Here is a 27,517-nt window from a genome sequence, read left to right as displayed (position 1 = left end):
TGTCTGTCACAGTCAGCCGTCGGGGGAATACGTACAGGAATGGAAGACTTCACAATAACACACAGGTAAGACTCTTAACTTGGGAACAGTGACACCATGGGTCTTTTAAGGTTTTGGTGAGATGCTTAAAATCTTTTTTTGAAGTGATGCTGAAATTATTAAACTAATCAGGAAAGTGTTTCACCTTCATTATAAGACTCAAATATGATTGGTCAAAAATGGCTCTTTTGATAGTAAAAGTTGTCTAGTGTGTAGGATTTAGTGGCATCTGGCGGTGAGGATGTAGAACTGAAACCTCCTGTGTGCCAAGCGTGTAAGAGAACTACAGGGGCTGATGCAAAAATACGAAATTGTGAATGGTCCTACCTGGAGCCAGTGTTTGATATGTCTGTTCTGGGCTACTGTAGAACCAACATAGCAGAGAGGACTCGCTCCACATGAAGATAAGAACAGCTCATTCTCAGGTAAAGAAAACATGACTCTTGTTTTCAGGTGATTATAAACTGAAAACATAGTTCTGAATATTACTAACCATCTCTACCAATAGATTCCCCTCAGTCCTACACACTGGACCTTTAAGGTAGTGCTAAAAAGATTAGTTTGAATTGATTTTAATTTGTTACGCTCATGTCTATGCACAACACTCAGATTCACAATCAAAACAACTCTATATTCCATGACCGAAAAGGAGTAGGAGTCTCTCAAAACACAAATAATCAGAAGACACAGGTGGCCTGTCAGTTACAGTTGATAATAAATACTTACGGTAACTTCAAAAAGATAAATAATCAGAGAAGATTTGAGAGCCATACACAATGTCTCCTTCAACAAGAGGACAGCTTTGACACAACAACTTCATATTGTCTAATTGTTCTTTCTTTATACATTTAATTGAGCTGAGAAATATTTAGACAATCCTTTAAATCATTCTGTAGAGCAGTGGTTCCCAACTGGTCTAGCCAGGAGGTCCAGATTTCTCCTTAATCAGTAGTTCAAGGTCCACGCAGTTTAATATATTCAATGTCATACTTGTGTTTGGCCATATCATCAAGCTAGTTTGTTGACTCTGTTAAGTAGCTGTTCATTAGTCACTCACTCTACAGCAGGAAATAGGGCTTTGAAATGAAAGCTATGTGCCAAAATTCACTGTACTCAACATAAAGTGTACAAACTTGACATGTTCTTAAGTCACTTGTGGTTTGTCCAGAATTTTGGACCGCGACCCAACAGTTGGGAACCACTGCTGCAGAGAATTCCATCGCCCACCACTGAAGTACAGGTGTTTAAATGAGGTCAGTGCAAACTGGTGCTTAAAGAGACATTTTCTTCTATATGTTGCTAAATAAATAAATAAATAAGCCAAACATTTCCCACTTCCTGTTTGTCCAATATGGCTGCTTTTCTGTCTGTGAAGACTGAATAGGTTTGGGGTTTAGACTGTTGGTCGGACCAAAACAATTTGAAGACATTACCTTGTGTTTTAGGTAATAGTGATGGTAATTTTGGGGCATTTTCTGCCATGTTAAATAATGATGCGATTGATTAATAATGAAAATAATTAGTTATTTTTAGATTTAAAAAAAAAAAACCAGATAGGTGTAGATTTCATATTTTTTATTTATGTGTAGAACATGCCCCTCCCAAACTACCCCCCTCCCAATTTAAATAATAGCAGAGCAGAGGGGTTTTTATTTTGACAAAATGAATAAAATGTCCACTATGATTATCCACTATGACTGATGCAGAACAGTCACAAATTGGTGCATGAATATGCAGGAAAATAAGTGATGCTCAGGGTTTTCTGGAGAAGGACCCCCCCCCACCCATCTTTTTCATACCCACTGTGCCCCCCACCGACCCACTCACCCTCCCTCCTAATTTAAATATTAAAGTAGCAGAGGATTTTTATTTTGACAAAATGAATGACACTTACACCGTGAATTGGTGCAGAAAAGTCACAAAATGGTGCATAAAAATGCAAGAAAAATAAGTGATGTGTAGAATTTTCCAGCGGAGGACCCTCTCCTCATCTTCTTTTTCATATCCTATGTGTCCCCCCCTGTGTTGAAATCAAACCTGCACCCTCCTGTATAAATCACAACAGCTTTAAGATAACAAAAATAGAATTTATCTGGGATAAGAGCAATTTATAATAGCTGACAAGTAGCCTACAAGAATGAAACTAACTGTAATAATAACCTTAAAATGACCCTATAAATAAATCAGATCATTCCTATATTTATCTTCAGTAAATGATGTGATAATGTTGCTGCCCAGCTGGCTCTCGTCAGTGCCCATGCTGTCCAGAGACGGGGATGGAGCATCATCCAGCATCACATGCCGCTGTACCTGCTCTCCTCCAACATGGACCAGTGTTTGGCCCTGACGTCAGCCGTTACCGCCCTGCCTGCAGTATCGGTGCCTACAGATGATGATGGAGACGGGAGCAGCGGCCTCGCCATCAAGCCCATCCGGAGGAGGAATTAAGGCGCGCGGGGAGTGAGACCAAGTGTCGACAAACTTTCGGATGGGGACACGAAAACGTGCACCTTTCACATCTGGCACACCGAGAGATGCTCCGCGGCGGCGGCCAAACGCGAGGGAGCGGCGGGCTGTGCCGCTCCGGTCGGGGTGTTCCTCAGTTTGGCAGCGCTCCTGCGAGCACTGTGGAGGCGATTTAGGGAAGACATCCACTGGGTAAATATCACGACCCCGGTCCGTTTTCGACACCACCGTGGATCCGACGGGCAGAGGTGAAGAGATCCCCCTTTAAAGGGTGGAGCTGCGGTTTGTTTAATAAATGATGAGGGATTCCGCTCGTCACTCTCAGCCTAATTGTGAAAGGTTGATTTGATGTTTATGTGTGACACTGATCCTCAACCACAGCGCCTTGTTTTGGTGTGTGAACAATGACACAGGTGATGTTATGGTGAGATGATGTCCGCTGGCTGCTGCGGGACGACCCCGAGCGTCCATGTCTTGCGCCCTGGCAGCGGCTCTCCATGGAGGCTGTTTATGCAATCCGACGCAGTGTTGCAAGTGGGCTGAATTAATGCTACTTTCTCCATGTGATATGATCCCCAGAACTGCCAGGCCTTTGTGTTTCTGTGAAATATGCTCGGGCCTTGTGTGAAACATAAAGTGAAGGAGCTGTCACTGCGCGGGGATGCTCTGATCAAAAGGGGCCCTTTCTGGATTTAAGGCGTAAAAACGCGGGGGGAAAGCCATCACAGCGACCATGTCGAAAGTTGTGAGTAACAAGGAGAAGAAATCCTTCAGTAAAAAACTCTTCCGGAGAAGCTCTGTCCGCTCCGTTGGGAGCTTTATGAACAGAGTTCTCCGGACTCTCTCGACTCTGTCTCATTTCGGCACCGACGAGCAGGCCGCCGAGGATGAGAAGGACGACGCGACTCTGATCCCGACCACCACCGGAGGGTCAGTCCCGTCCGACGACAGCGACTGCGGGGGTTTCCCCTTCGGAGACAAGGTGCCGGGTGTCGCCGGACTCAAGAACCACGGCAACACCTGCTTCATGAACGCTATCTTGCAGTGCCTGAGCAACACGGAGCTCTTCGCAGAGTACCTGGCTTTGGAGCAGTTCAAAGGGGGAGACACGAGCAGCAGCAGCAACGACAAGGCCAAGTCCAACGGGGTGCTGGTGCAGAAGAAGGGGAGCCAGCAGCAGCAGCAGCAGCAACAGCAGCAGCAACAGCAGGAGGCTGGGGAGGTGACTGAGCAGCTGTCCGGGCTGGTTCGGGCTCTGTGGACCTTTGAGTACACACCTCAGCACAGCAGAGACTTCAAGGTAGGATGTGCAGCATGCAGGGCTCCTAACTCTGACTTTATGAGATACCAGAAATGCATATAGACCCAAATTAGACCCTAACTATAAGTAAGTTTCTAGATACCTTAAATTGATTTTTAATGCACAAATTGGTGCATTAACAACAGTTAAAATTTTCTGTCAGAAGAACTTGTTTGATATTTGCCATCAGCGGCCACAGAATAAAGACCCAAATTAGATCCTAACTAGAAGAAAGTTCCCAGACCCTTCAGTGCCCCTGATGTGTTTTTATATCTACAAATGAACTTGAACAAAGGGAGATGCCAGGTGAAGATATGATCCTCTTAAATGAACAACTTTGTTCACAGGCGTAGATTTCAGGGGGACAAAGGGGCCACGTCCCCCTATAGCTATATACAGAAAGTGTATTTGCCCCTGACAATAAAAACACGAAAGCAGCAGAGGGCTTTTGTTTTGACAAAATGAAAGATATTAACACCATAAATTCATGCAGGAAATAAGGTGTTTGATGGTCAAAATTTTCTGTCAGAATAACCCAGAGCTCCCAGTTTCATACGTGGCCAGGCAAACGTTGAAACGAGACCCGTGATTAAAAGCTGTGTGACCAAAATTAATACCCCCCATCTTTTTCTTCCTGTCTTTCATCTCTGTTACCTTTGTCTTCTAAGGATTATATGCTTGCAGTGAAATTAGTTGAGCTGAAATTGATTTATTTTACCTTAATCAGTAGTAATTAGTCATGACTTAAATTTGCATCGAAATCACTGTCAAACTGTTTTTTTTTTGAGTTGCTCCAGTATAACCAGACACACAAGCTACCCCTGTGTCTCTTTCACACAGAAGCGCATATGCATTTTTCTGCAATTTCAAGCCGTTTTATCAAGTATTGAAAAAAACAAGGTCACAAATATGTCTTTATCAGAAAGTGTCACTTTATTTCACTTTATTCCCATTTTGGTATTCTGTCTCCCCCAGTGTTAAAACAAAACCTGCGTCCTTGACTTTGTTGATTGTTGCTGTTTGCTATCAGGAGCTTCATTTCAAGTCATTTTTTCAACTGGTCCTTGTGAGCAAAAAGTCGAATTCTAGCCTGTTTGTACCTTCAGTGTACCATGAAGGACATTACACAAAAAGCAGGACCATGAGCGTCTAAGAAAACTATGTTGAAACATCTTTTTGAATCATCAGTGGTACGATAATTTAGAGAAAACCAAATGGTTTCTGTGCTCTGTCAAGTGCAGATGCTTTGATCCCACTGGGCAGTATATATGAAAATAAATATGAATTTGAGTCTATCCAGTATCACGAAATTCCCTCATCTGTCAGGATAATTGCGTACAGGGTCAGATGCAGTGGCCTTGGCTGCTTTGCTTGACAGCGAGCCTCTGGAGCAGCATCCCTCATACTGCATTAGTGTTTAGCCTCTTCTCTAATGCAAAAAATGATCATTTGTTTTATGTTTTATGTATGAAAAAGCAAGGCCACAGTTCTGGTTACATTTTATGTAATATTTGTGCTTACAATCAGGCTTTTTATAGGAGAATAAATCCTATTGAAACAGGTGAAGCCAGTGTTCCCGGACTCACTCTCCATTCTTTAAATGGCTGTTTTAGCCAGTCAGCTGAGTCCTGGATCTGAGCTGTAATAAATCTCATCTTGTTTTTGGACTGTCTTCGCCACACATCAGCTTTTGTCACAGCCTCGTCTGCTTTTTTCACGGTTTCACCTCGTAAACCTGTACCCGGGCCACTCAAAAGTCTGCCTGTCACAGCCACAAAGGGTTGTTCTTTCGCAACAAGGCTACTTTATTTCTGTCTTTGTCTGTCTGATAACCTATTTTCTGCTTTCAAAAGTCCAAAATACATAACAGAGAGGGACTCGATTGAACAGGGGCCGTACAACACATTGCTTATTCTTGACAGTGTTACTATTTCTGTCCACTTTTTTCTACCTTGGTTGCCAGCCAAAGTACAAACTGTCTGATTGGATATAGATTATTCTCTCCCGAGTGAGAGGCCTTGAATCTGTTTAACTCAGTAGGGAAATGAAGTGCAAAACCAGCCTATCAGGCACTTTATTTAAAGATTATTTTTCAGATTTAGTATCTAATTTGTGAGGAATCCTGTCAATGTATTCAAAAGTTAATGGTGATTCATTTTGTTAGTTTCTTCAAATGCTAATGTAGATTGTTTTGGCTGATCACATCCCAAGCTGCTGCCTCTATGATCATTTCAAAAATGTGATTTCACCCACAACCTTAAATGCAGCTAATTGAACTTTAGCAAAACATGTTATTTTTGCGGTGAGTGTACATTACAGCTCGGCATGGACATGTGACGGCTTTGCACCTCTTTCCCTCGGACCACAATCTGAGCCCTAAAACTGAGAGCACTTAAAGATCATTAGGAAGACATCCGTAATAATAACACAGGGGAATTATCCGCTGTGTCTCGGAGTCCATTTTCTCCCAGAAGCAATTGGTTTGAGGCTTATGTTGTTGTACGCCATCCAAACACGATCTGCACAAACTCTCCATAGACGATTAGGGGATGCATTCGCCATTTGTGGAAAGCGATAGCTAATTTGACAAAGTGACGGATGGCGAAACAAATCCAACAAATGGTGGCAGTCTGTAAACAACACAAGGTAGTGGAAATCAATGGGTGATGAAATTATTAGACTTTTTTATTGATTATGATCTTTTGTATTGTTGGGATATTACATGACAGTCAGATACAGATATTTCAAACAATATTCAGTCCACATTTCACTCACAGTCACTTTAGAATTGTCTCATAATCAGGGGACTATACAAATCTCTCATCTACACATCTCTACTTAAAGACAGCCTCGGTAGCCAAGCCACAGAAGGAAGCCCAGCTCTGTGTTTGCGCCACATCTTGCACAAAACGCTGAGGCTGCACTGGTAATGCCTTCAAAATGAGAGAGAACGTCCCCCGGGACAGGCCAGGAGAGGCACACAGTGCACGGTCCCCTCGTATCTTTGACCTTGCGTGACATTTGATAGCTAGCAGGGGTGACTTCACAGCTGCCAGCATGGGAGGCCCTGTAGAGGACACACTGTTGTCATCTCCGATAGCTGATTGTCAGTGAGGTTAAGCTGTCGATTTTCTAGCCTGGTGTCCTGGTTTTAAAAAGCTTCTCCGCGCCTGCGTTTCACCATCGCCCACACCTCTGCTGACCTTTTCGGATTGTGCTGATCATCATCCCGGTCGCTGAATATTTTATGATGAGGCAGTGATGTCAACAAAAAACAACATTTCTGTCTGAGGAGCAGTCAGTTTGAATTGTAATTTGTTTGTCTGGCTGCAGAATGTGGTGTCCAGGAGCGCCCTTCAGTTCAAGGGTAACTCCCAGCACGATGCCCAGGAATTCCTCCTCTGGTTGCTGGATAGAGTTCACGAAGACCTCAACCATATCGTCCACCCTGACATCAGACCCCCCAGGAAGGTAAACACATTACATGGTACTCTATATTTAGCAATACACCAGGATGCTGCGAATACCTCACAATGTTTTTACGTTCTGAGAGAATATTGCACCTTTTGTGTTTCCCAACTGATCAACATTGTAATAAACTGAATGTTGCGATGCTATGAACTGCACCACTGGTGGCTGTTGCTGTTATGTAACATTGATAATATTTGTTTACCAAATAGTTTCTGTATTGTTTGTTCCAGCCTCCAGTAGAAGAGGAAAGTGCCCCTGAAGGATCTCCACTACCAGCACCTGGCTCTTTTGTACAGGAGTTGTTTCAGGCACAATACAGGTGAAACTTTCAGCTGCTGCTATAGAATCTGTTTGATCCGACTGAAAATACTGATTCACTACCTGCTCGCTGACATAAATATTAATCTGAAAGTCCATGAGGAACGTTTATGAATAATAAAACAAAGTCCATAACATACTGTTTCATGTGCCGGGCAGCTGTCTGGAAAATGATGAGATATGCCAAACACATAACACGCAACTTTGTGAGAAAATAATCTAATCTAGAGCTTTAAAGAGCAAAACATTTTCACACTGACATGATTTCTGTGGCTGAAAGTATGCGGACATAGTAGTAGATCAAACAATGTATGGGAGACGTATAATATAAAGTATAATTTGTGAGTTTAAAGCTCAAATGCAGTAGATAAAAGCATGAAGAGTGGGAGAATTTTTAAGTGGAGTACAATGAAGATTTGAAAATTTTTATTCGATTATTCGAAGTATTGAAATCTATGGGCTTTATTTTGAAAAATCCCGCTTTCTCTGGACCCCCGGTAAACTCCTAGTACCACCTGGGAGCTTTTATTTTGAAAATCTAACAGAGTCCAGGGCCCTGGGTAAACTCCTGGTACCATCCTGGGGCCTTTTTTTTTCTTTTTCTTTTTTTTTTTTTCTTAAATCAAGCCTTGTCCAGGGCCCCTACTGAACTCATTTTATTATCTGGGTAGTCTCACCACCAGACAATCAGAGATCTCCGCCTTCTGATAGTCTGGGGACGACGACTTTCTAAAGTGTGTTTAACACACCGGAGAAAACGGCCGGCAACAAAGCAACGCCTCTTGCATTTTTTAAAAGGACACGCCCTCCTGGAAATGTGCGCTCCCCCTTTCCTCGTCCGCAAGGAAACAAACACACAGAGAGCTTGAAAATGGATGCCGAGAGATTTAACTCCGTTTTATCAAACGTGTGCTCAGTCCACAAGATTGTGGAAATGAAGGACTTACAGTGACTTTGTTTAAAACTTTTAACGCAGTCGGACTATGTTTACGAGTACAAGAGTTCAGCGAGCCACCGAAGGACCGCCCTGCAGATTTACTATTAGTTCTGCAACGTAGGGAGTTTTTTTAAACTCTGAAATTGTATCCGCCCATCTAAACACAAAATCAGGGAGAAAGACATCAGTCTTTAGTTAAACAAAGCGTCTAAAGACTGACTTGTGAGTCTACTATCCGGGGGCTTTTATTTTGAAAATCCAGTCTTGTCCAGGCCCCCCCCCAGTAAACCTGGAAGTTTAGATGAGCTGTCTAAAAAAAGGCAAACCATATCTCATGGCCGTCTTCAGAGAACAAAACTTGCTCGGGTGTCTTCGCATGACCCAAGTACAGAAAAAATGAAGGGATGAATGATAGAAAGTGTTTTTTAATCAAGTGTGTATATTGTCCTGTGTACTTCCTGTACTACAGTGGCAGTTATGTTTGAAATGATACACCAATAATATCAAATGAAACAGTTCCCTGCATATTTTCCAGCAGCATGGGGCAAAATCAAGTGCTTCTCAGCTCAAGGACAGAGAACTTTCAAAAGAAAAGAAAAGACTGAAGCACACTGATCGATTAACAGCTTTTAATAGAGCAAACACACTAACGTTTACACACTACTGTGTCTTCATCAGAGTCAAAATACTCCCTTCATACCTGTGTTTTAAATTTAAAGCTACAGCCAGCAGCTGGTTGACTTAGCTTAGCTTAGCTTAGCACAATGATTGAAAGAAGGGAGAACAACTTAGCCTGGCTTTTCTAAAAGTAACAAAATCTGTCTTCCTCCACATTTAAATGTCATAAACATATTGTATATTGTTTCAATAATTTGTGTAATAAAGTGTAAAAAAGGCACACAGTGTTTCAGGGGGATTGTGTGTTGGTCTTCCTGGACTCTTGTCGTCATCTCGAGTTTGCCAGGCAGGAAAAAGTTTGGCACGTAACCCCTGTAAGACTAAAATATATTGTTTTTACACTTTGTTTTTTATACTGATGAAACAAATGATATGTTAAGGGATAATTCGTGAGCTTTAAAGTTGCTGGTAGAGAGATAAATTAACCCTTGGACAGAACCAGGCTGTTTCCCCCTGTTTCCAGCCTTTTTGTTAAGCTAAGCTAACCTGCTGCCACAGTCCCGCATGGGTCTGATTTTTAAGACCTGCTCCCAAACTAAAAATGGGACGTGCAATACTGCACCTGCCCCACCACCCACACATGACCAATTAGTTCCAAAACCTGACACGACCTGTCAGCACATGGAGCCATGGCCCGACCTGAAATTGCAAATCTTATAGTAACTGTACGCAGCACATTTAAAGTGATCACTGTTGGACATTTTATTCATATGAAACAAAGATAATCTATTTTTTAACAAATGCAATTCAGGAATTACAATTTACATTCATATTTTTTTGCTTATCCTCATAAATTCTCAAATTATTTTCATTTTATTTTGATATATTTATTATCTTACACCTGCAATCTGACCTTCATGCTCTTGTTTTAATCTAGAACCAAACCCAGAAATAAAATTAGGACAAAATACCACCTGCAAACCTTTTTTGCGGGTCACCAGACCTGATACAGGACTTTACCTGCTGCTCTGAGTGTGGTATCAATCTTTTCATCCAGCTCTCAGCAACAAAGTGAATAAGCGTATTTCCCAAAACAGTGAACTACTCCTTTACGATGAAACACTAACATCCTCATGTCTCTCTGTAGGTCCTCCCTGACTTGCCCTCACTGCCAGAAACAGAGCAACACCTTTGATCCTTTCCTCTGCATCTCACTGCCAATCCCGGTACCTCACACACGGTAAGGTGACTCTGTATCTTGTTTATGAGTAAGACAATATCTATCAGACACACACACACAAAAAAATCCCTGTATCCAAAAATTGCAACGAGACAAGACCCAGTCTGAACCCGGCATTAAACAGAAGTGTCAAACCCAGCCTCAACAAACACCACAAAAGATCTGACAGGAGAAAGTTAAAATTAGGAGATGCCGTCTATTTTTGAAACATCAGTCTCGCCATTGTTACGAAACAGCCAATTACCCCCAGTCCTTCTGTGTTGCAGGCCCTTGTATGTGACAGTGGTGTACCAAGGAAAGTGCTCCCACTGCATGAGAGTCGGCGTGGCGGTGCCTCTTTCTGGCACTGTGTCCAGACTGAGACAAGCTGTGGCCCAAGAGACCAAAATCCCTGCCCAACAGGTGCTGTTTTATGAGAAAACTTCCTTTTTTAAAGAACATTAATGTTTCAAATTAAGAGGATTAAAGACAGGGTGTGCTACTGAGGACACTGAATGGTGTAGGAGCGTTTTTAGTGAGCCATGAGAGAATTTAGTGGTTAAGTTTGTGTTTAATTTTGTCATCAGTGCTTTATGAATATCCCTATACATGAAGGCGTAGTGTATCTGCACCTCTTTTCTGTTAATACCTCTTCATGAAATGAATTAATCTAAACGATAACCTGCTTTTGTTCCCTGCATCTGCTCAGATCGTCCTCACTGAAATGTACTTCGATGGCTTTCATCGCTCCTTCTGTGACGACGATGACGACCTTGAGATCATTCAGGAGAGCGACTCCATCTTTGCCTTTGAGACACCTGAGCTATTCAGACCGGAGCAGATCCGCTCCAAGCGAGGCGGTACAGCATCCTGTTTGTTCCCCAGAAATGACTTTAGCTCTTTGTCTCATTACGACTGTAGGAGTGGAGATTAGATTAGAAATGGACTAATAATGAAGGAGCTGCTGCGCACACTGACCTGCATGCTGGATTGATTTTTGTGTTACATTACATGCTTGTATCTTTACATGTTGTGTGTTTTATCACAGGGAGCCCACATGCAAATCTCAACCAGAACAACCTGAAGTATGGCACAGATAATAACAGGATATCCACACAAATACAAGAGCCGACAACCCCGCCTCTGAGTCCCAATAAGAACAGCGAACAGGCTGAGAAGATTGTCCTTTTGGTGTGTAACAGAGCTTGTGCCGGACAGCAAGGACGCAGGTATTTCAGAATATTCGTGAAGATTTGAATAATTATGCCAAAGGAATCTTAAAAACTGACACAGGCTTGTTTTTGTTTTTGTAATCCCCGCAGGTTTGGCAATCCATTTATTTTGTATTTGGAGCGCACAGTAACATGGGATGTGCTTCAGAAAGAGATCTTGGAGAAGATGCGGCATCTTCTGCGCCCTGGAGTCTTTGTGCAGGTACATACTCTGTGATTTTAATGACCTTTAAATGACCTTTATGCAATATATTTATTGTGTCTTAACCTTGATGGTCTGTAGGTGGGGCCCTTCACTTTGCGTGTGGTAGGAGTGGTTGGAATCACATATCTCTTGCCTCAGGAGGAGCAGCCGCTCTGCCATCCCTCTGTGGAGAGGTAATGACACTTACCGCCAGCAGGGGGGAGTGTTACTGCACATGAGTAGTCATATAAACCCTGCAGTCACTTCAATCCACTTCAAGTTGATTGAAGAGGTACAGTATGTAGGCCGACTCTTCAGTGGTATTGATGTTAAAATACCTCCTGAGATGTATAATAGCTTGTCTGGTTTTATGGATTTTCCTCTAAGAATGTGTCGACCTCTGTGGTTGTTGCATGGATTTTTAAAAATGAGGGGAATGGGGAAAAAAAGACATTTGCTTCTCTGCTGCTACATAAAAATCAAACAGAAAATAAACCCTCAAAGTCATTTAGGCCAATTGATATGCATGTATAAAAATCCCCCTCTCACCCCTCAATGAGGGGTGGTGGTGTGTCTTCCTCAAGCTCAGGTCCTTTACCAGAGGCCTGAGAGTTTGAGTGGTCTGCAAAGGTATCTTAGCTGTAACTATGACTGCACTCTTCAGGACAGAGGTCTCAGATGTTGTACTGCTAGAGCCATAGCAGATTTATAATACTGTAATACAGTTATAATACTGAGTATGAATCGTAGTTAAATGATCATAATGGAAAATATAATGCGCTGTTCTCTTAATCTAATTCTCAACAGGGCATTCAAGTCGTGCGGTCCTGGAGGGCCACCTCATGTCAAAATTGTTGTCGAATGGGACAAGGAGACAAAAGACTAGTAAGTTGAGATCTGAAGCAACAGTCATGCACTTTTTATTAAGCTCTGAGCAGATGTGTGATGTCTCCTTTCAACAAATACATGTCGTAAATGTCTTTTGAAGTTTCGTGTGATCCCTCTGTGACTTGTGCCGTGTTATTCCCCAGTCTGTTCAAAAGAACTGAGGATGAGTACATCCCCGATGCTGAGAGCGTGCGTCAAGTAAAGGAGCAGCACCTGCAGCCTCAGACCTGCTCACTCGCCCAGTGCTTTCAACTCTACACCAAAGAGGAGCAGGTAGGCTGAGACATGACATCACCTAAGCTGCAGTGGTGCTGAGAATGAATGAATATAAGGATTAAAGATGTGATATGTTTTATCATTTGCTGCAAACTAAGATTCACTGGCAGTCTCCCGCCTAATACAGAGGTTTAAAAATGTTAAAAATGTTGTGTTGTTGAATTATCTTTGATGTCACTGGTCCAAGATACCAGACTTGGGGCTGGGCGGTGTGGGCAGACGGGTGACAGTTACAAACACTAGATGGCAGTGCAGTTACACTTTTCCAGCATTGTTTTTTGCTATATAATGTTAAAAAATGGCATCAATTTCATACCTTTATTATACAGAAAACATATGTTAACAGGTAAAACACAAACAAAAGCTAGAGTTAATTTACTCTTTAATTACTGTTTTCCTCACATTATTTTCAGCTTGCTCCTGATGATGCGTGGCGATGTCCGCACTGTAAGCAGCTTCAGCAGGGCAGCATCAAGCTCAGCCTGTGGACCCTGCCAGACATCCTCATACTGCACCTGAAACGCTTTAGACAGGTACTCATGTAGACAGTCGAATAAATGAAGGTGCCAAAAATGTTCAGTGAGTGAGAGAGAGAGATTGTGAGGAATTTATAAAACAACTTGCTGTCAAGTTAAACACCATAAATGTGTTAATACAGGATGGGGATCGACGAATGAAGATGCAGAACATGGTGAAGTTCCCGCTCACAGGCATGGACATGGCACCCCATATGGTAAAGAGAAGCCAGAGCAGCTGGAGTCTCCCCTCCCACTGGTCGCCGTGGAGACGGCCTTACGGGATGGGCCGTGACCCAGAGGATTACCTTTACGACCTGTACGCGGTGTGTAACCATCATGGGACCATGCAGGGAGGACATTACACAGGTAACCAAGCAGCACCAATTACAAACAGGGGGTGGTTGATGTCTCATCTGATTTTTTTTTTTAAAGGGATACTTCACTCTCCAAATGACTGTTTGTATATCAGTTACTTTCCCCGTTTTACGTTGAATTAGTGAAAATAAAATTGTTTTTCTTCTTTGCCTTCACGGTGAACGAAGAATCCAAAAAACAGAGAGAATTCTTGATGAATGTGAGTAAATGGGGGCCGCATTTAACTAGAGCAAAACTACATCAAAACATCCGTTTACAAACTCTCACACAACTCATGCAGTATAATGCAAGTCTCATTTATTCATTCTTATGCTCAGCACTTAAACAGACAGCCCTTTCTGACAGGAAACTGAACTGAAGTTACCTATACTCTCTTCAGAGCCAGACTCCATTGACAAAAGCAGCAATTTTACCTCACTGAACACAGTAACTGCTGGTCTACCACTGCCTCGATCTGCAGTTTGCTTGTGTTATTTTGCGACTTTGGTGAACACTAACTATCCTTTAAATCACCGAAGTCACACAATAACACAAACAAACAAATTTAGGGGGTAGTAGAGCTCCTGTGTTTAGTGAGGTAAAATTATTGATTTTGTCAATGGAGTCTGGTTTTGGAGAGACCATGGATAAGTTTCACTTTTAGTTCAGTTTCCCATCAGAAAGGGTTGTCTATTTGGGAAGTGTTAAGCAAACAACTAGATAAATGAGACTTGGATTATACTGCATTAGTTGTGTGAGAGTTTGTAAACAGATGCTTTGCTATAGTTTTGCTGTTGAGGTCCCCTTTGACTTCAGTACATCAAGAACTTTCTCCGATCTGGATGCTTCATTCACTGTGGAGGAGAGAAAAACAGTTTTAACGCTTGGTCAGTAATTGATATACAAAGTATAATTTGGGGGTGAAGTATTACTTTAATAAATGCTATCCAAGATATTTCTAATATTTTATGCTCTTGTGTCTTGTAGCTCACTGTAAGAACTCCATAGATGGACAGTGGTATTGCTTCGATGATAGTGATGTTCATCCCATATCTGAAGATGACGTTTGCAAGCAGACTGGTTACATCTTGTTTTATCAAAGACGTGCCACAATTCCATCTTGGTCTGCCAACAGCTCTGTGGGAGGTAATTGTAAATGTTATTAGATTGTGTAATCTCTTGTGTATATTTTTGAATTTACTACCCACGTTCAACCACTGTCTGTTTGGGATTTTAGGATCCACCAGTTCCTCTTTGTGTGAGCACTGGATCAGTCGGCTGATGGGTAGCCGTCCGCCTAGCCAAGCCTCATCTGGTTCCTCCAGACGCACCTCGCTGGCCTCCCTCTCTGAGTCAGCTGAGTTTGCTGGTGAACGGAGTGAGGATGATGGTGGTAAAGACTCATCCAAATACACTCAATTGTTTTCAATGCTTCAAATGTGACAAATGTTGGTATTTCTTAAAGATTGATTCCTTGATTGGTGTGTATCTTCCTACCATGCAGGCTTATCGAGCCGGCCAGCAGTAAGGGGCATGCAAAGACAGACGTACTCCTCAAGATCTTCCATCGCCAGCCCGCTGGTGCTCAGTGAAAATGGCACCAAACCATCCTGGTCCCACTCCGCTAAACTACAACTCCGTTCCAACTCTCCCTCCCGCTTCTCCCTGGAATCCCACTCCTCTTCCCCGACACTGGAGAGAATAGGAGAGGTGGTTGATACCAAGCTGTCAACATCCTGCTTCCCTGGGTCACCTAAGACAGACAAAGTGTCTGGGGGCAAGTCAGCCCTCGCAGCTTTGGATAGCAATCCAGGCAGTAAGAGGCTGATAGAGCAGGTTCACTCCAAGGCTGTGGCTCAGGCAGAGCAGAGGAGCTCCACCCTGGCTACGGACAACAACAATGTCGTCGCTGCTTCTGAACAGGTGAGTCCTCGACATGGGGCAGCTGCGAAGGAGGCGAAACAAAGAAATGGGTCTGCAGAGAGCATTGGTGTTAAAAGGACCACAGCGAGTCCCAAGAAGCGTCCCGCCACCTCCTCGACGTCATCCAGCTCCCTGTCTCCTGCGTCCCCAGCCGTTGACAAGTTACCGTCTCGAGGTCAGACGAAGGGCGCAGCATCGGTATCGACCCCAAAGGACAAAAGCGAAGGACCACCTAAAACTAGCAAGGCAGGTTCCTCAAGAACAGCAACCCCCTCCAAGAAAGGGTCATCCCAAACCCCGGAGGTGTTACATCCTGACTCTGCCCAACAGAGGAAGAGTGGTTCTCCTGGATCACAAAGCTCCCACCCTCAAAGGAGGACATCACCCAGAGGGGGAGGCGAGAAAAGCTCAGCCTCAGGAAGGACTAAAGCAGCAGACAGGAGCACTAGCCGTGATTCTTCACGGACTAACTCGGTCTCAGAGAAGAAGGTTAACCACAGCGGTCCTCCCTCAAGGTCGGGTGCTGCTAGCAGAGCGGAGGGCAGGCCGGGCCGTACTGCGGAAAACAGGGCGCCGGGCCGGAGCTCAAGCAGTAGCTCCTCCATGGCTAGTCTTCGATCGTCAAGTGTAGGTGTTTCCTCTGCGAGCGCAGCCCCCCCCTCAAGGGGGCCTCGAAGGAACAGTAAGACAGAGGACAAAGGTTTGTCCTTCTTTAAAACAGCTCTGAGGCCCAAAGAGACCCGTAAGTCAGCCGATGGTGGGAAGGCAGGTGTGGGAGATGCTAAAGCAAGCTCAGAGGAGGGTGGTGGGGATGCAGCTAGAGAGGGAAACCCCAAGAAAGCCCAGAATGTGGCCTCAGAGGCCCAGACTAATGTGACCACAGCCAAAGACAAGGAATCATCCAAGGTGTCCACTGCAGCTAAGCATTCACTGCTGCCCTCCACAAAGTCGAAGCTCTCTGGAGCAGAAACGACCACCCAATCCTCTGCCAATGCAAAAGACCCTTCGAAGAAAGAGCCTGCTAAAAAGACAATGCAGTCCAGGAAGATCCCCATCAACTCTACACAAACTAGCCAGAGGGCCAAGTGACATTATTTCAAAGGCCTGATAACAATCTCTCTAGTGCAGCTCTGAGGTGTTTTTTTTAACCATCCAAACCAGACCCAGTGTCTGACAAACATCTTTAAAGCACCTGTAGCTTCTTCAGTGGTTACTGAATACCAGCTGCCATACCGGACACTTCCTGTCCACATTGTTAAATAGTTATTTAGGAATGGATTTTAACGAAGCACTTTGTATGGATTGCATTGATTTTGAGGAATATTATACTGTATTGTAAATAAGCATGGACTGCACATGTATTGAAATTATTGCCTTGTTCTGTCTGTAGCATAGTTGGGAGAAGTCCATCTTCGGTAGGAGGTGAAAATAAAAGTGACTTTGCACAAGATGGAAAGCGGATATAATGGTGGCAAGCAACTTTTGCGATACATTAAACACGGACTCCTCAGTCACCAAAGGAAGTTTACTGGCAATTTTTAACGTGCTGATGCAGTGAAACACTGAATTATTTCCAAAAATCTTTATGTACAGCTCTCCGTCAGTATCGAGAGCCATATGTCGACAAACATCAGTGCCTCAGATAATCAAAGTATTTAATCTAAATTGTATAACTGCAGGTGTTGGTAAATTTATAATTCAATTTTAATATTTATTAAGCACTGAAAAATGTTATTTCAAGTCAAACACAATTAAGCCTATTTAACCTGAACCGCTGTTTACATACGCTCCTTGATGTAGTAATTGTGCAACAGCCTTTAAGACGTATTTTTGTGCAGCCAGAATGGAGACAGTTGTCGAGAGGCCCCGCTGGGTGCAAAAGCGCAGGAATGCAGCATGTGTCGTTGGTGTTAAATGTCTGAGACGTCGGTTTGTAATGGTTCTTAAATGTTTGTGTTTTTATTTACCAGTGAATAACCTGTTACCCCTCAGACAAACCTCCCGTCCGTCACCACCTCTGCCCTCCAGCTGCTGATACCCACACTTAACTGCGGTGTTCCTCATGGGGATCAGCCTCTTCAGACTGCCAGACATCTCCAAACATTCCTCTCAGATGAACACAGGGTTAATGTAAAAAGCCACCACGCACACACACACACACACTCAAAGACAGCTGGGATGCCTTCTTTGGAAAAAAATGTACATAGAGCATTATGGTATGTTTGAGTCATCTTCTGTCTTCACGTGCGACATCACAGCTTGTGCACATCTTTAGCTTGCATCACAGAGTAGGTCAGAGCCGAACGCACCGACACAGGCCTGAGAAGAAGAGATCACCGCTCATGAAGTATACGACAGTTGTTGCATGACGAATTGCTTATGCATGCACTTAACTATGCAAGCAGATTCTTGCTAATGCCCACACTGAGTATGTAGACGTGCTACTCTTGGATGTGTATATATTTCTAACTGTATATTTTTCCAAATGCCAGCATCAGAGAGCATGTTAAGGCATCCTTTATCGAAGCTTTGTTTGCACATTTTCTTCAAAGTAATATACATTTTGTATGAATGATAAGTATTGCTCATTCACTCCTCTCAAAGTAAATCAACTCACTTGCAAAGGAACGTTTTCTGTATTCATTTGTCTCACGTTTTTCCCTCACAATTTCCGACCTTTAACGACTTTTAGAGTTTTTATACAGCAACAGAACATTGCTGCAGTTTACAAGTTGTGGTGTAACGTTCATTTATCGTGTTATTTTGGACATTAGAGCTAAGAAATTCAAACTGCACTGGTCCAAAGACAGTGTTTTATACAAGAACTAATGACAGGCTTGTTGTCTGTTTCTAAATATTTACATTTTGACAGGTTAGGATCATGAAAGACAAAATGCTGAACCACTCTGTCTTATGTTTTTGTCTTAAGATCCAAAAAAGTAACAATGTGCAATATCTACTCTCATATTTTATATTGTTTTTAATTAAATTCTTGTATGATCAAACCTCAAGCCTGTCCCAAAATATGTCAGATAAGCGGCCCATTTTCCACTGTGAAATCTGCCCTGGAAGGCATCATTACATGATTTTGTAACAGGAGTCCCACCCAAATGCAAATGTAGTAATGACAGTTGTAATTATATACATCAGAGTTATAGATTTACTGAATGTCAGAGTCGAAGTGAAGGAGGAGCGTTCATCAGTAACCCACAAACCACATAGGATTTAACTTCCTGGCGTATGATGCAGAATAAGATATGTTATTTTTAGTGCCTGGTGGCTACAGTGTGCTGATACTGTGCTCTTACATCCAACACATGCAGTATATAAACTGACATATGTTTGTCACATCAACAATAAGTGAAACTTTGTGTGTTGATAAAATGAAAGTAACAAAATGATGTGAGGAATTTATTTTCACAGATGCATGGGAATTATAAGACTTTTTTATTTTTCCAGTTTCTGTGATATGATTTAACGTTTGTTATGTACTGTGTTCATCTTTTGACGGGGGGAGGGTCGCTGTGTATGTTGGCATTGATTTCACAATGCAAGACAAACAAAATAAAATTATGTCATTCAGGAGAGGTGGGACTAAGTCATTGTTTTGCAAGTCATGAATAAGTGTCAAGTCTTTGCAGTCAAGACCCGAGTCAAGTCCAAAGCCCTTAACTTTGAGTTACAAGTCCGAAACAAGTCATAATGCACTCTTTGTGTAATACCATTTTTCACACTGAAAAATAATATATTACATCTGAACACACTGACTAAGCATTAGCTTGCTAACTACATTAATATTAGCCTTGTCTTATCATTCTTTGTGCAACTTCTAATGTTAAACAAAGCCGAAGGTTGTTGTATCCCCTTCTGTAAGTTTCAACCCGTACATTTTGAATACTGCAAATGTTGACCACCACATACAATTTTGGTACACTAACAAAATTATCTTTGGTGCCATTTTTTCCCCAACCGGTGGTCAGTAAAATAACATTATTTTTTGTATTTCTCTTCTGCAATTTGATTGGATGCTGTCAGATAACAAAGTAGATCATCTGTGGCAGGGGTAGACCCAACCTGCGGCTCTGCATGCCACTTTTTAGCCCCTCTCCAGCGGCTCCCTGTGGCTTTGACAGAAAATTATATTAAAATGAATAACTGTTATTTCTTATAACATCTTAATTTTCATTTACTGTTATAGGCCTAAAGTGATTCTTACATTTTTCAACTGTAAAAATGCATAGCCTATACATCGATTAAACATTTCATCAACTAAAATGTCAGTCATATGTCTGACCTGGTGCCTTTTCCTCTAAAAACATCACTAGCGATGACTAAAGTAGTCTTAACTCTTCCTAGCTAGGCTAGCCGTGGATTCCAAATCCAAAAAGGGAAAAGTCTCAGGGGAAAATAGAGAATTCAATAGTGTGTGGATGAATTTGTTTGCTTTCATCAACAATGCTGCACAGTTGAAGTACCAAATAAACAAAAATAGCCCACTGCAGAATGGCCACCTTGTGCTAAATCATATAAATGAAAGCTCATTTAGATCTATAAGTAATGTTGGTCGGCTCAATTTGACTCAAAAACCTGTGTTACCTTTATTATGAGGCTACAATATGCTCCATCAGATTTCTTGTTTTTGCCAAAAACGGCTCTTTTGATGGTAAAAGTTGTCGAAACCTGATCTGGGGAAAGAATAACATACATTTCTTATCTTGGGGGGAATGGAAAGAAAGGTATTTTAAAGTCAAAAGGCTCAAGTCCTTGGTGTTAAAGTCCAGGTTTAGTTTGATTTTGCTAAGTCTAAAGTCATTAAATTTGTGACTCATGTCCAACTTGAGTCCAAGTCATATGACTTAAGTCCACACCTCTGTCATTCAGTAACATTTTGATGACATAGCTGTAAATGATTTGTTTTAAATGTACAGTTTTTGTACGACTGTCTTCCTTTTACACTTGAATTTGAATTTTATTAGCAACCAAGATGTGATAAAAACAAGTATATAAAAATAAACATAGCACCGATTGTGCAGGAGAGGTAAGAAACCTGAAGGGGCCTTATGGTGAAAACCTCCCCCTGTAGAATTTCAAATCTATTCTGTTACAAATAATATTTCTCTCCTAAACATGAGAATATAACAGACAAAACAGAGGATGTGATCATCGTAAATAATACAGACACATACATGTAACATATAAATATAACTAATACATTAACTATGTTTTTCATATTAGTTTTTAAATGAGTGTATAATGGCCAGGTTTTAAATGAAATTAAAAGTGAGGACTGTTCCACAGAGATGGTCCTCTGTCTCCACCAGGTGGAGCTCACTGTTTGCCTGAATGCCTCAGTAGACACAGATAATGAGTGAGAAAAATAAAGCAACACTCGATGTGAATTTGTCCCAGAGAAATGCCCTTCAATTTCAACTTGTGGGATTATTAAGATATATAGTACCGTCAAATCCAGTGCTGTCAGTGAGGGAGATGATATGCTATTAAACTACAGCGCCATCATTTATTTAGGGCTGATTCAATTGTGGTTTTATTGGTTTGGCCCAAGGCTGGGCATATTAAGAGTTAATGCTGGCTCTTTGTCTTTCTATTCTTGTAATTTTGTATAACAGTCATCAGTTTTGGGAATTGCATTTTCACCCCTCTCACTTTTCACCTCTTGTGCAGCCTGAGAAGTGATGAAATTTTTAAAAATGGCCTGTGGTGCGATGCCTCTCTGCACATACGGCGGGAAAGGCTCTGCGTTGTCGACGATACCTCACCCAGAAACTAACATTTTGTCTCGCATTCTACAGAAAAAAGCATGAGGTTGTTCGATTAATATGCATGTATCAGTGTAATTAGAAAAACTCACAGACTGCAACCTGGTGCAAGATCATTCTGTAAAGGAGCCAGACTCCTCGAGTGCTGAAATCAATAATCATTTGCCAATTGTATCAGTTCCAAGAGAACATCATTAGCAAGACCTCAGCGGAGAATTCAGCAACTTTTATCTGAATTTAACACGCAAACCGTGACATTACCCTCCTTGACTCCTGAGCATAACCAAATGCATCTAACATGCTGAATTAGTTTCCATGTTTTGCTTTTGCTACATTAATGTGCTCGATGCATTGCAGAAAGGCAATCTAATCTTATTGATCAATCCAATCTTTGTATCTCCTGTGGCCAAATTCAATCCTTTGTGCTGCTGCAAAGTCTCCATTTTGAGACGCCGTGTCCCTGGATAGAAGGCGATGACGAGCAGGACCTTCATGATTAACTTTCACTTTTTCACTGCTTGCTCTTCAGATGGATTGATGCAGTGACTGCAGGGGTGAAGGCAACGTACAGACGGTGGCCACAATGTCATAAACACCACTATAATATGACACTTTTATAATATAATCCAATTCAATAACACTGCAACACTGTGAACCTTAGAACTCTGCCGCAAGCTGTTCACCTAACTCGACTTTGTTTTTTATTAAAAATACATGACATACTGTGGTGTTATATGTATATATGTAATACCTTATAAAATTTTGCTAATGCAGTATATTATACATACCTCTAAGCAATAGATACAACAATAGTTACTACCTTTATGATACAATTTCGACAATCCGATGGTAGTATATGCTGCAGTGCTTTTGAACCGTCTTGCATTAAATGTGGGTGTTTGTGGTATTTTGTCCACCCCTTTTTAACATAATGATGTTTTACTGAAAACTCAAAGGAGTCTGGGACATCTAAACGCCTGACAGAAAACACAAGAAAAAAGGTGCGAGACGATCAGGCAAGAGGAAATCTTAAAAAAGCAGGTGTTAGTAGCTGAGTTGAACACCCTTCAAGTCGGACGTTGGTATTTATAGATAAGAGAGCAAAAAAATCCTTTTAAGTAATTAAATATTCCTTAGCTCTTCTTAGAACAAGCGAGGAAGAATCTACTGACGTCCTGAGACGCTGTCATTCACCCAGTTTCATTCAAGAATTTTCTTGAAGTTCAATTTTTTTTAAAGCTGCGGTAGGCAGAATTCAGAAGTACAGCCTCTTCCTGCAGCTCTCCTCTCTAACTTCTCTGTCTGAAGCCCCTCCCTCAAGGCAACTATGGGCATATGCACACGCTCAGTAACCCAATGTTATCTCATTGCACAGTTGCACACAGCTCATTCACTCAGCCCCTGCTTACCTTGTTCTGCCTGTCTGTTTCTCACAGCACAAATGAGACAAGAGTTAGCTAGCATTAGCCACCCCACAGTCCCTCCGCCTTGCTCCCCGCCGCTGTAGACTGCGACAACAGGCAGCAGCTCCGGACACTTTCGCTGAGAAGCTGAAGCCAACTAAATTCAGCGAACAGAGCAGGCTGGTAGCCAGTGGTAGTGTCAGGTCTGACCTGTTTAACAGCAGCAGAAAGTTTGCGGATATGGCGGGGAATCTGGGCTGTCCAATAGGAGCTGCGGTTTGCGCTGTAGTGGCGGGGAGTGAGGCGGAGGACACACTGGAGTCATCTGAATATCTCTCCTCGACTCTTCTATCCTCGATCACTTCACCCGTTATTGATTGAGACCCGCCATCTTGATGAACATCCCCGGAGAGGGAAGTGAGACTACTTGAGTGCAGCCTTTGTGGGAATCTTTTACCGACCGACACATGCTTGATCGGATATCAGTTATTGATTGGACACATGCAGCACTGCAGCTGATTGGACTGATCTGATACATCACAACACTGCTGGAGTGAAGACAGACAAGAGATTAAACTCAAGTGCATCAAGTTTTACATTATATTTGTTTTCTGATTCACTATTTAGTGAAAAAAAAAGGAGCATGAGCAAGATTTTTTTTTACGACTTGTTATTAAGGTTTTATTATGCAGACAAAGTCAGAGAGAGTCCGTCCGTCAGCAAGAATAACTTTGTACATCACGGATCGTCACTTTCATTCAGTCACACGTGAGGCTGATAGTTTCTGAGCGTCGGGTTGATGAGTTCCATAATTTCAATATTCCCTGAAACATTTGGCCTAATAAATAATTTTCAGTGTTCAAAAGACATCATTGTCATATCCTGTGTTATTGAATAATGAATTCACAGTCCGAATATCAATAAATAGGCCTACAGATGCAAATACATATAAACACATTCTGTGGCTCTGAGCAGGACACATTACTGTCTAAATACAGACTAAAGGTGTTATGCATGTGCAGGTGTTTGTTAAACAGAGAGAAAACACGGCTGCTCTGCCTCTGATAACTGTGCCTGTATTGTATAGGCTATATAGAGTTATATGTTGCATTATTCGTGTGCAGACACAAACTCCATCAAAAGTCTCTACAGTTGCTAACAAAGCTGACTGACAGCTGATCCAGCTGTGATCAGGCGCCGCCGCCATCTCAAATGGACGTCGCTTCACGGGACACTTCAGAGGAAAAGACGTCTCATTTCTTTGTATTTCCTCCTTTTCCTCTCTCCTGACATCTCATCCTTGCATCTCTCTGCTGCGTCTTATGAGGACAGAGATAAGACGCGAGGAAGAGACACAAGTGAGGGAACATGGATGCAAGGGAAGGTGTTGGGATGAACCCACTGTAACACTCTAATGTTAGCTATGCAACATGAACACGGAGCTGCAGGAGGCCAAACTGATGACGCCATTTTATTATCTGGAGGCAAAACACGACTCGTCATCGTGCTTCAGGCTACATTAGCTAACGTTAGTTTCAATAGCAAGACAAACCTGGAGAAAACCGTTCAAGTTTCGTCCTCCTTTGTAAGATTGGCGTAGTAATCAACCACAAAGCCAGCCATCCAGTCAGATCATCCATCCACTGAGTGAGAGCATACGGGTCGACCAGTCTGGTCCCGTTTGTCAGTGTTTACTTTTTCAAGAAAAACTTGCGGTCCCGGAGAGTGAGTGACCTGATGTGGTGCATTCGTAAATTCAGTCTGACGCTCTACATTAAAATGAGAGCCCTGCTGGCTGAAGGGACGGAGTGTTTCTATTTCTACATGAAGTTCCTGGAGTGCACTCTACAGCTTTAAGAGTCTGGTGCTCTGAATAACCAAACAGTACTTTCGGACAGTGGCCCGAATTTACAGACGGTCCAGGTTGTGACAGTGTGTGCTCCGGCACTCTGAATGGGTATTTCTGAACGCACCACTCCCATCAGCCAACAGAACTTGCTAATAAGCCCAAACTAATGTCTGTGGAGAACTGTTTTGCCTCCAGCTAAGCCCCGCCCACCAATCTATATCGACATGTATTTGTTTATTGCCACTCTTTTTTAGGCTTTCTTCTTGATACGTTCGTCTTCCTTTTTTGGGTTGCTTTACAGTGTAGGTAGTTGTTACCAATGCTGGAATAGGATAAACTGCAGGATTTTCCGCCATTGACTCAGGCTTTCATTATTTGAGGAGATGTGCACCTGCATTTGCATTTTTAGAACAGCCAATAATGACCTGTGATTGGCCAAAGTCTCCAGTCACAGGCTGGATTTTCTGAAACCTGAAAACAGAGCCGAGAGGAGGTGCAGTTTTTTCTCAGACCACTTGAATTAAATATGCTCAAAGTTTATTATGGGAATTTGCCTGATGACAACAAAAATAAACTGCCTACCCCATCTTTAAATGACAGTATCTTAAAGCAAGATCATGGAACTTTTCAGAGAAGAAATAACACCTTCATTTCGGCCGGCGTGACCACTAGTCTATAGCAGTAGCATTAGCTATTACAGAGCATGCTTGTAGACTTTGTAACCCTTCACCTCTTGTGCTACTGTTAGGCTACATTTTAGCATTTGAGATTATTCCATGATACAGAAAAAGTTAGCTACCTAGACTTGCTTTAAATTACTGCCCATTCACACTGTTTTATCACTGAAAACAGTTCAGGAGACAACATTCATTTGCACTGGAAGCAGCTACATTCCAAGATAATATTAACAATTTCATCAACAGCAGGACTGTGAACGCCCACTAAGTATTTATTTAAAGGCAGCTGGAGTTGATGTTTCAAACAAAAGCATGTGAGCATCCAAAAATCATTTGGGTTTTGATTTTTTTTCTGTCCTCCTCTGCACTTCTCAGCTGTTGATCGTTGTCCAGCTGCTATTTCTAGTTTCCTTAGAGTGTATGAGCCTCCCCGTCTACGTAAATACGTCCAGCAACAAAAACCTCGCACCAGAGAAACTGAAATAATACAAAGAGGAAGTCAGAAATAGCATAAATAGCTTCCTTCAGGATCTCAGGATTTCTTTCTTCCTGCTGGCCGCTCTCAGAGTTCAAGAAAAGTATTCTGAAAAGTACATTTAAGTGACCAAATTTCTCTTAATATTTCATGTACATTATAGAGACTTTTCTGCATGACACCAAGCCACAACCTACACATAGCCAAATGCATTCACAACTCTTTTTTTCACCCCTCGCTGAATTAAAAACAAATTCAATTATTCACTTGTTTCGGGAGCGAGCATGTCAATTATTTCTCTTCTCTTGAGTCCAGTGATGCAGTACTTTAGTTCCCTTTTAATTGGAGATGAAATATCTAGTGAGCCCTGAGTGCAGTCGGAGAGAGAGCTGCTTTTTAGGCAATGCAATATACATGACGTGTCATGTGGGACATCCACGGCTGGGTTACGTAACCCAGAGCGGTGAGTGGTGCCTTGAAAACAACTTTAACACCAAAGGAGACTGTGCTGTTGTTTGTGGACCGGAGGCAACTCCCATGAACTGTTAGAATTTGTCCTCGTAGAGTCTTTCAGGAGGCATTTGCGGTTGTAAAAGATCCTTTTTTATGCAATGAAACCATCATACAAGCACAGTACCAACTTGCAGCTTTAATTGCAAGATAGTTTTAGTGCTTTGATTAATTAATTCACTGACATTTTTGGGCAACTAAGTGCTGTTTCTGCTTAAGATGGCAGAGGATATACTTAAAACCTTAACCTGTAAAATGCCTGAGACCCAGCAGCCACATTCCTCCCACTCACTGCACATTTATTTCTCCTACATAATGCACAGTAGTGGGTTGCTGGAATCCCAAGGCCTTGCCAATACAGAGGACTCATCAGGATGCGAGAGAGCAAGGTGTGAAGTGTCAAAGTTGGACATACAGCCAGCGCATGTCTGCCACGCTTCCTCTGACACTCATCCTACACCATTGGCTGTGCAAGGAGTGATTGACTGCGAGGTTGATTACGCTTCTTCCAGCCAGGTGGTTGGCAGGCAGAGAGACGCATATCACCAGATTGCTGCATCAGCCAAAGTGTGAGGCCACAGTTTCTGGCATCAGTGTGTCTGGACGAACATCACAGGAATAATAAAAAGATGCAGGGATGTCAATCATCACCCAAAATGTTTTTTTTTCCCTCCCCATTTTGTTGGCAGCAGTCTCTCCATCTTGTATCTTGTATCATTAGAGGCTTTTGCCTTTTGAGCAATGCTGAGATGGAAGACAGGCAAGGCTGCACGGGTAAAAAAAAACAAAACTCTAGGATTCTTGGGTTCTTGTGGGAGAGGGAGGGGGGGAGTCTTTGATGTTGTGGAGTTTCATGGAGGCAAATAACACACTTTGATATTTCATAAGCCATCTCTGCTAAAAAAAAAAAAAAAAAAAAAGCGGGCACAAACATCTGCACACACACTCTGTCAAAGATGAGGTTTGAATTACCACCCGGCTGAAAGATTTGCAGTTATTTTGGCCGCAGATATTTGTCTTACACACAGTTTGCTGAAAGTTCCAATTTTCCAGAGGACTGGTGAGTGAATGTCTGTCCTGTTT

General features: G+C 42.3%; 1 protein-coding gene across 1 annotated transcript; it reads left to right on the top strand.

Moving 5' to 3' along the window:
- Window positions 1-41: 41 nt before the first annotated feature.
- LOC126399309 (ubiquitin carboxyl-terminal hydrolase 31-like) lies at window positions 42-19,297 on the top strand. The gene is made up of 19 exons (XM_050059149.1): window positions 42-65; window positions 408-464; window positions 1,208-1,292; window positions 2,278-3,805; window positions 7,139-7,276; window positions 7,507-7,595; window positions 10,297-10,389; window positions 10,656-10,791; window positions 11,078-11,228; window positions 11,417-11,597; window positions 11,691-11,802; window positions 11,884-11,978; window positions 12,592-12,669; window positions 12,816-12,945; window positions 13,362-13,481; window positions 13,607-13,832; window positions 14,808-14,966; window positions 15,058-15,213; window positions 15,325-19,297. Exons 4-19 carry the CDS (start codon window positions 3,239-3,241, stop codon window positions 16,830-16,832), a joined length of 3,939 nt encoding a protein of 1,312 aa, XP_049915106.1. The 5' UTR covers window positions 42-65; window positions 408-464; window positions 1,208-1,292; window positions 2,278-3,238; the 3' UTR covers window positions 16,833-19,297.
- The last annotated feature ends 8,220 nt before the right edge of the window (window positions 19,298-27,517 follow it).

This window comes from Epinephelus moara, chromosome 13 (genome assembly GCF_006386435.1).
Source record: "Epinephelus moara isolate mb chromosome 13, YSFRI_EMoa_1.0, whole genome shotgun sequence".
NCBI lineage: Eukaryota > Metazoa > Chordata > Actinopteri > Perciformes > Serranidae > Epinephelus > Epinephelus moara.
The sequence above is the reverse complement of the archived record's forward strand: the minus strand, read 5'-3'. Positions and strand labels throughout refer to the sequence as shown.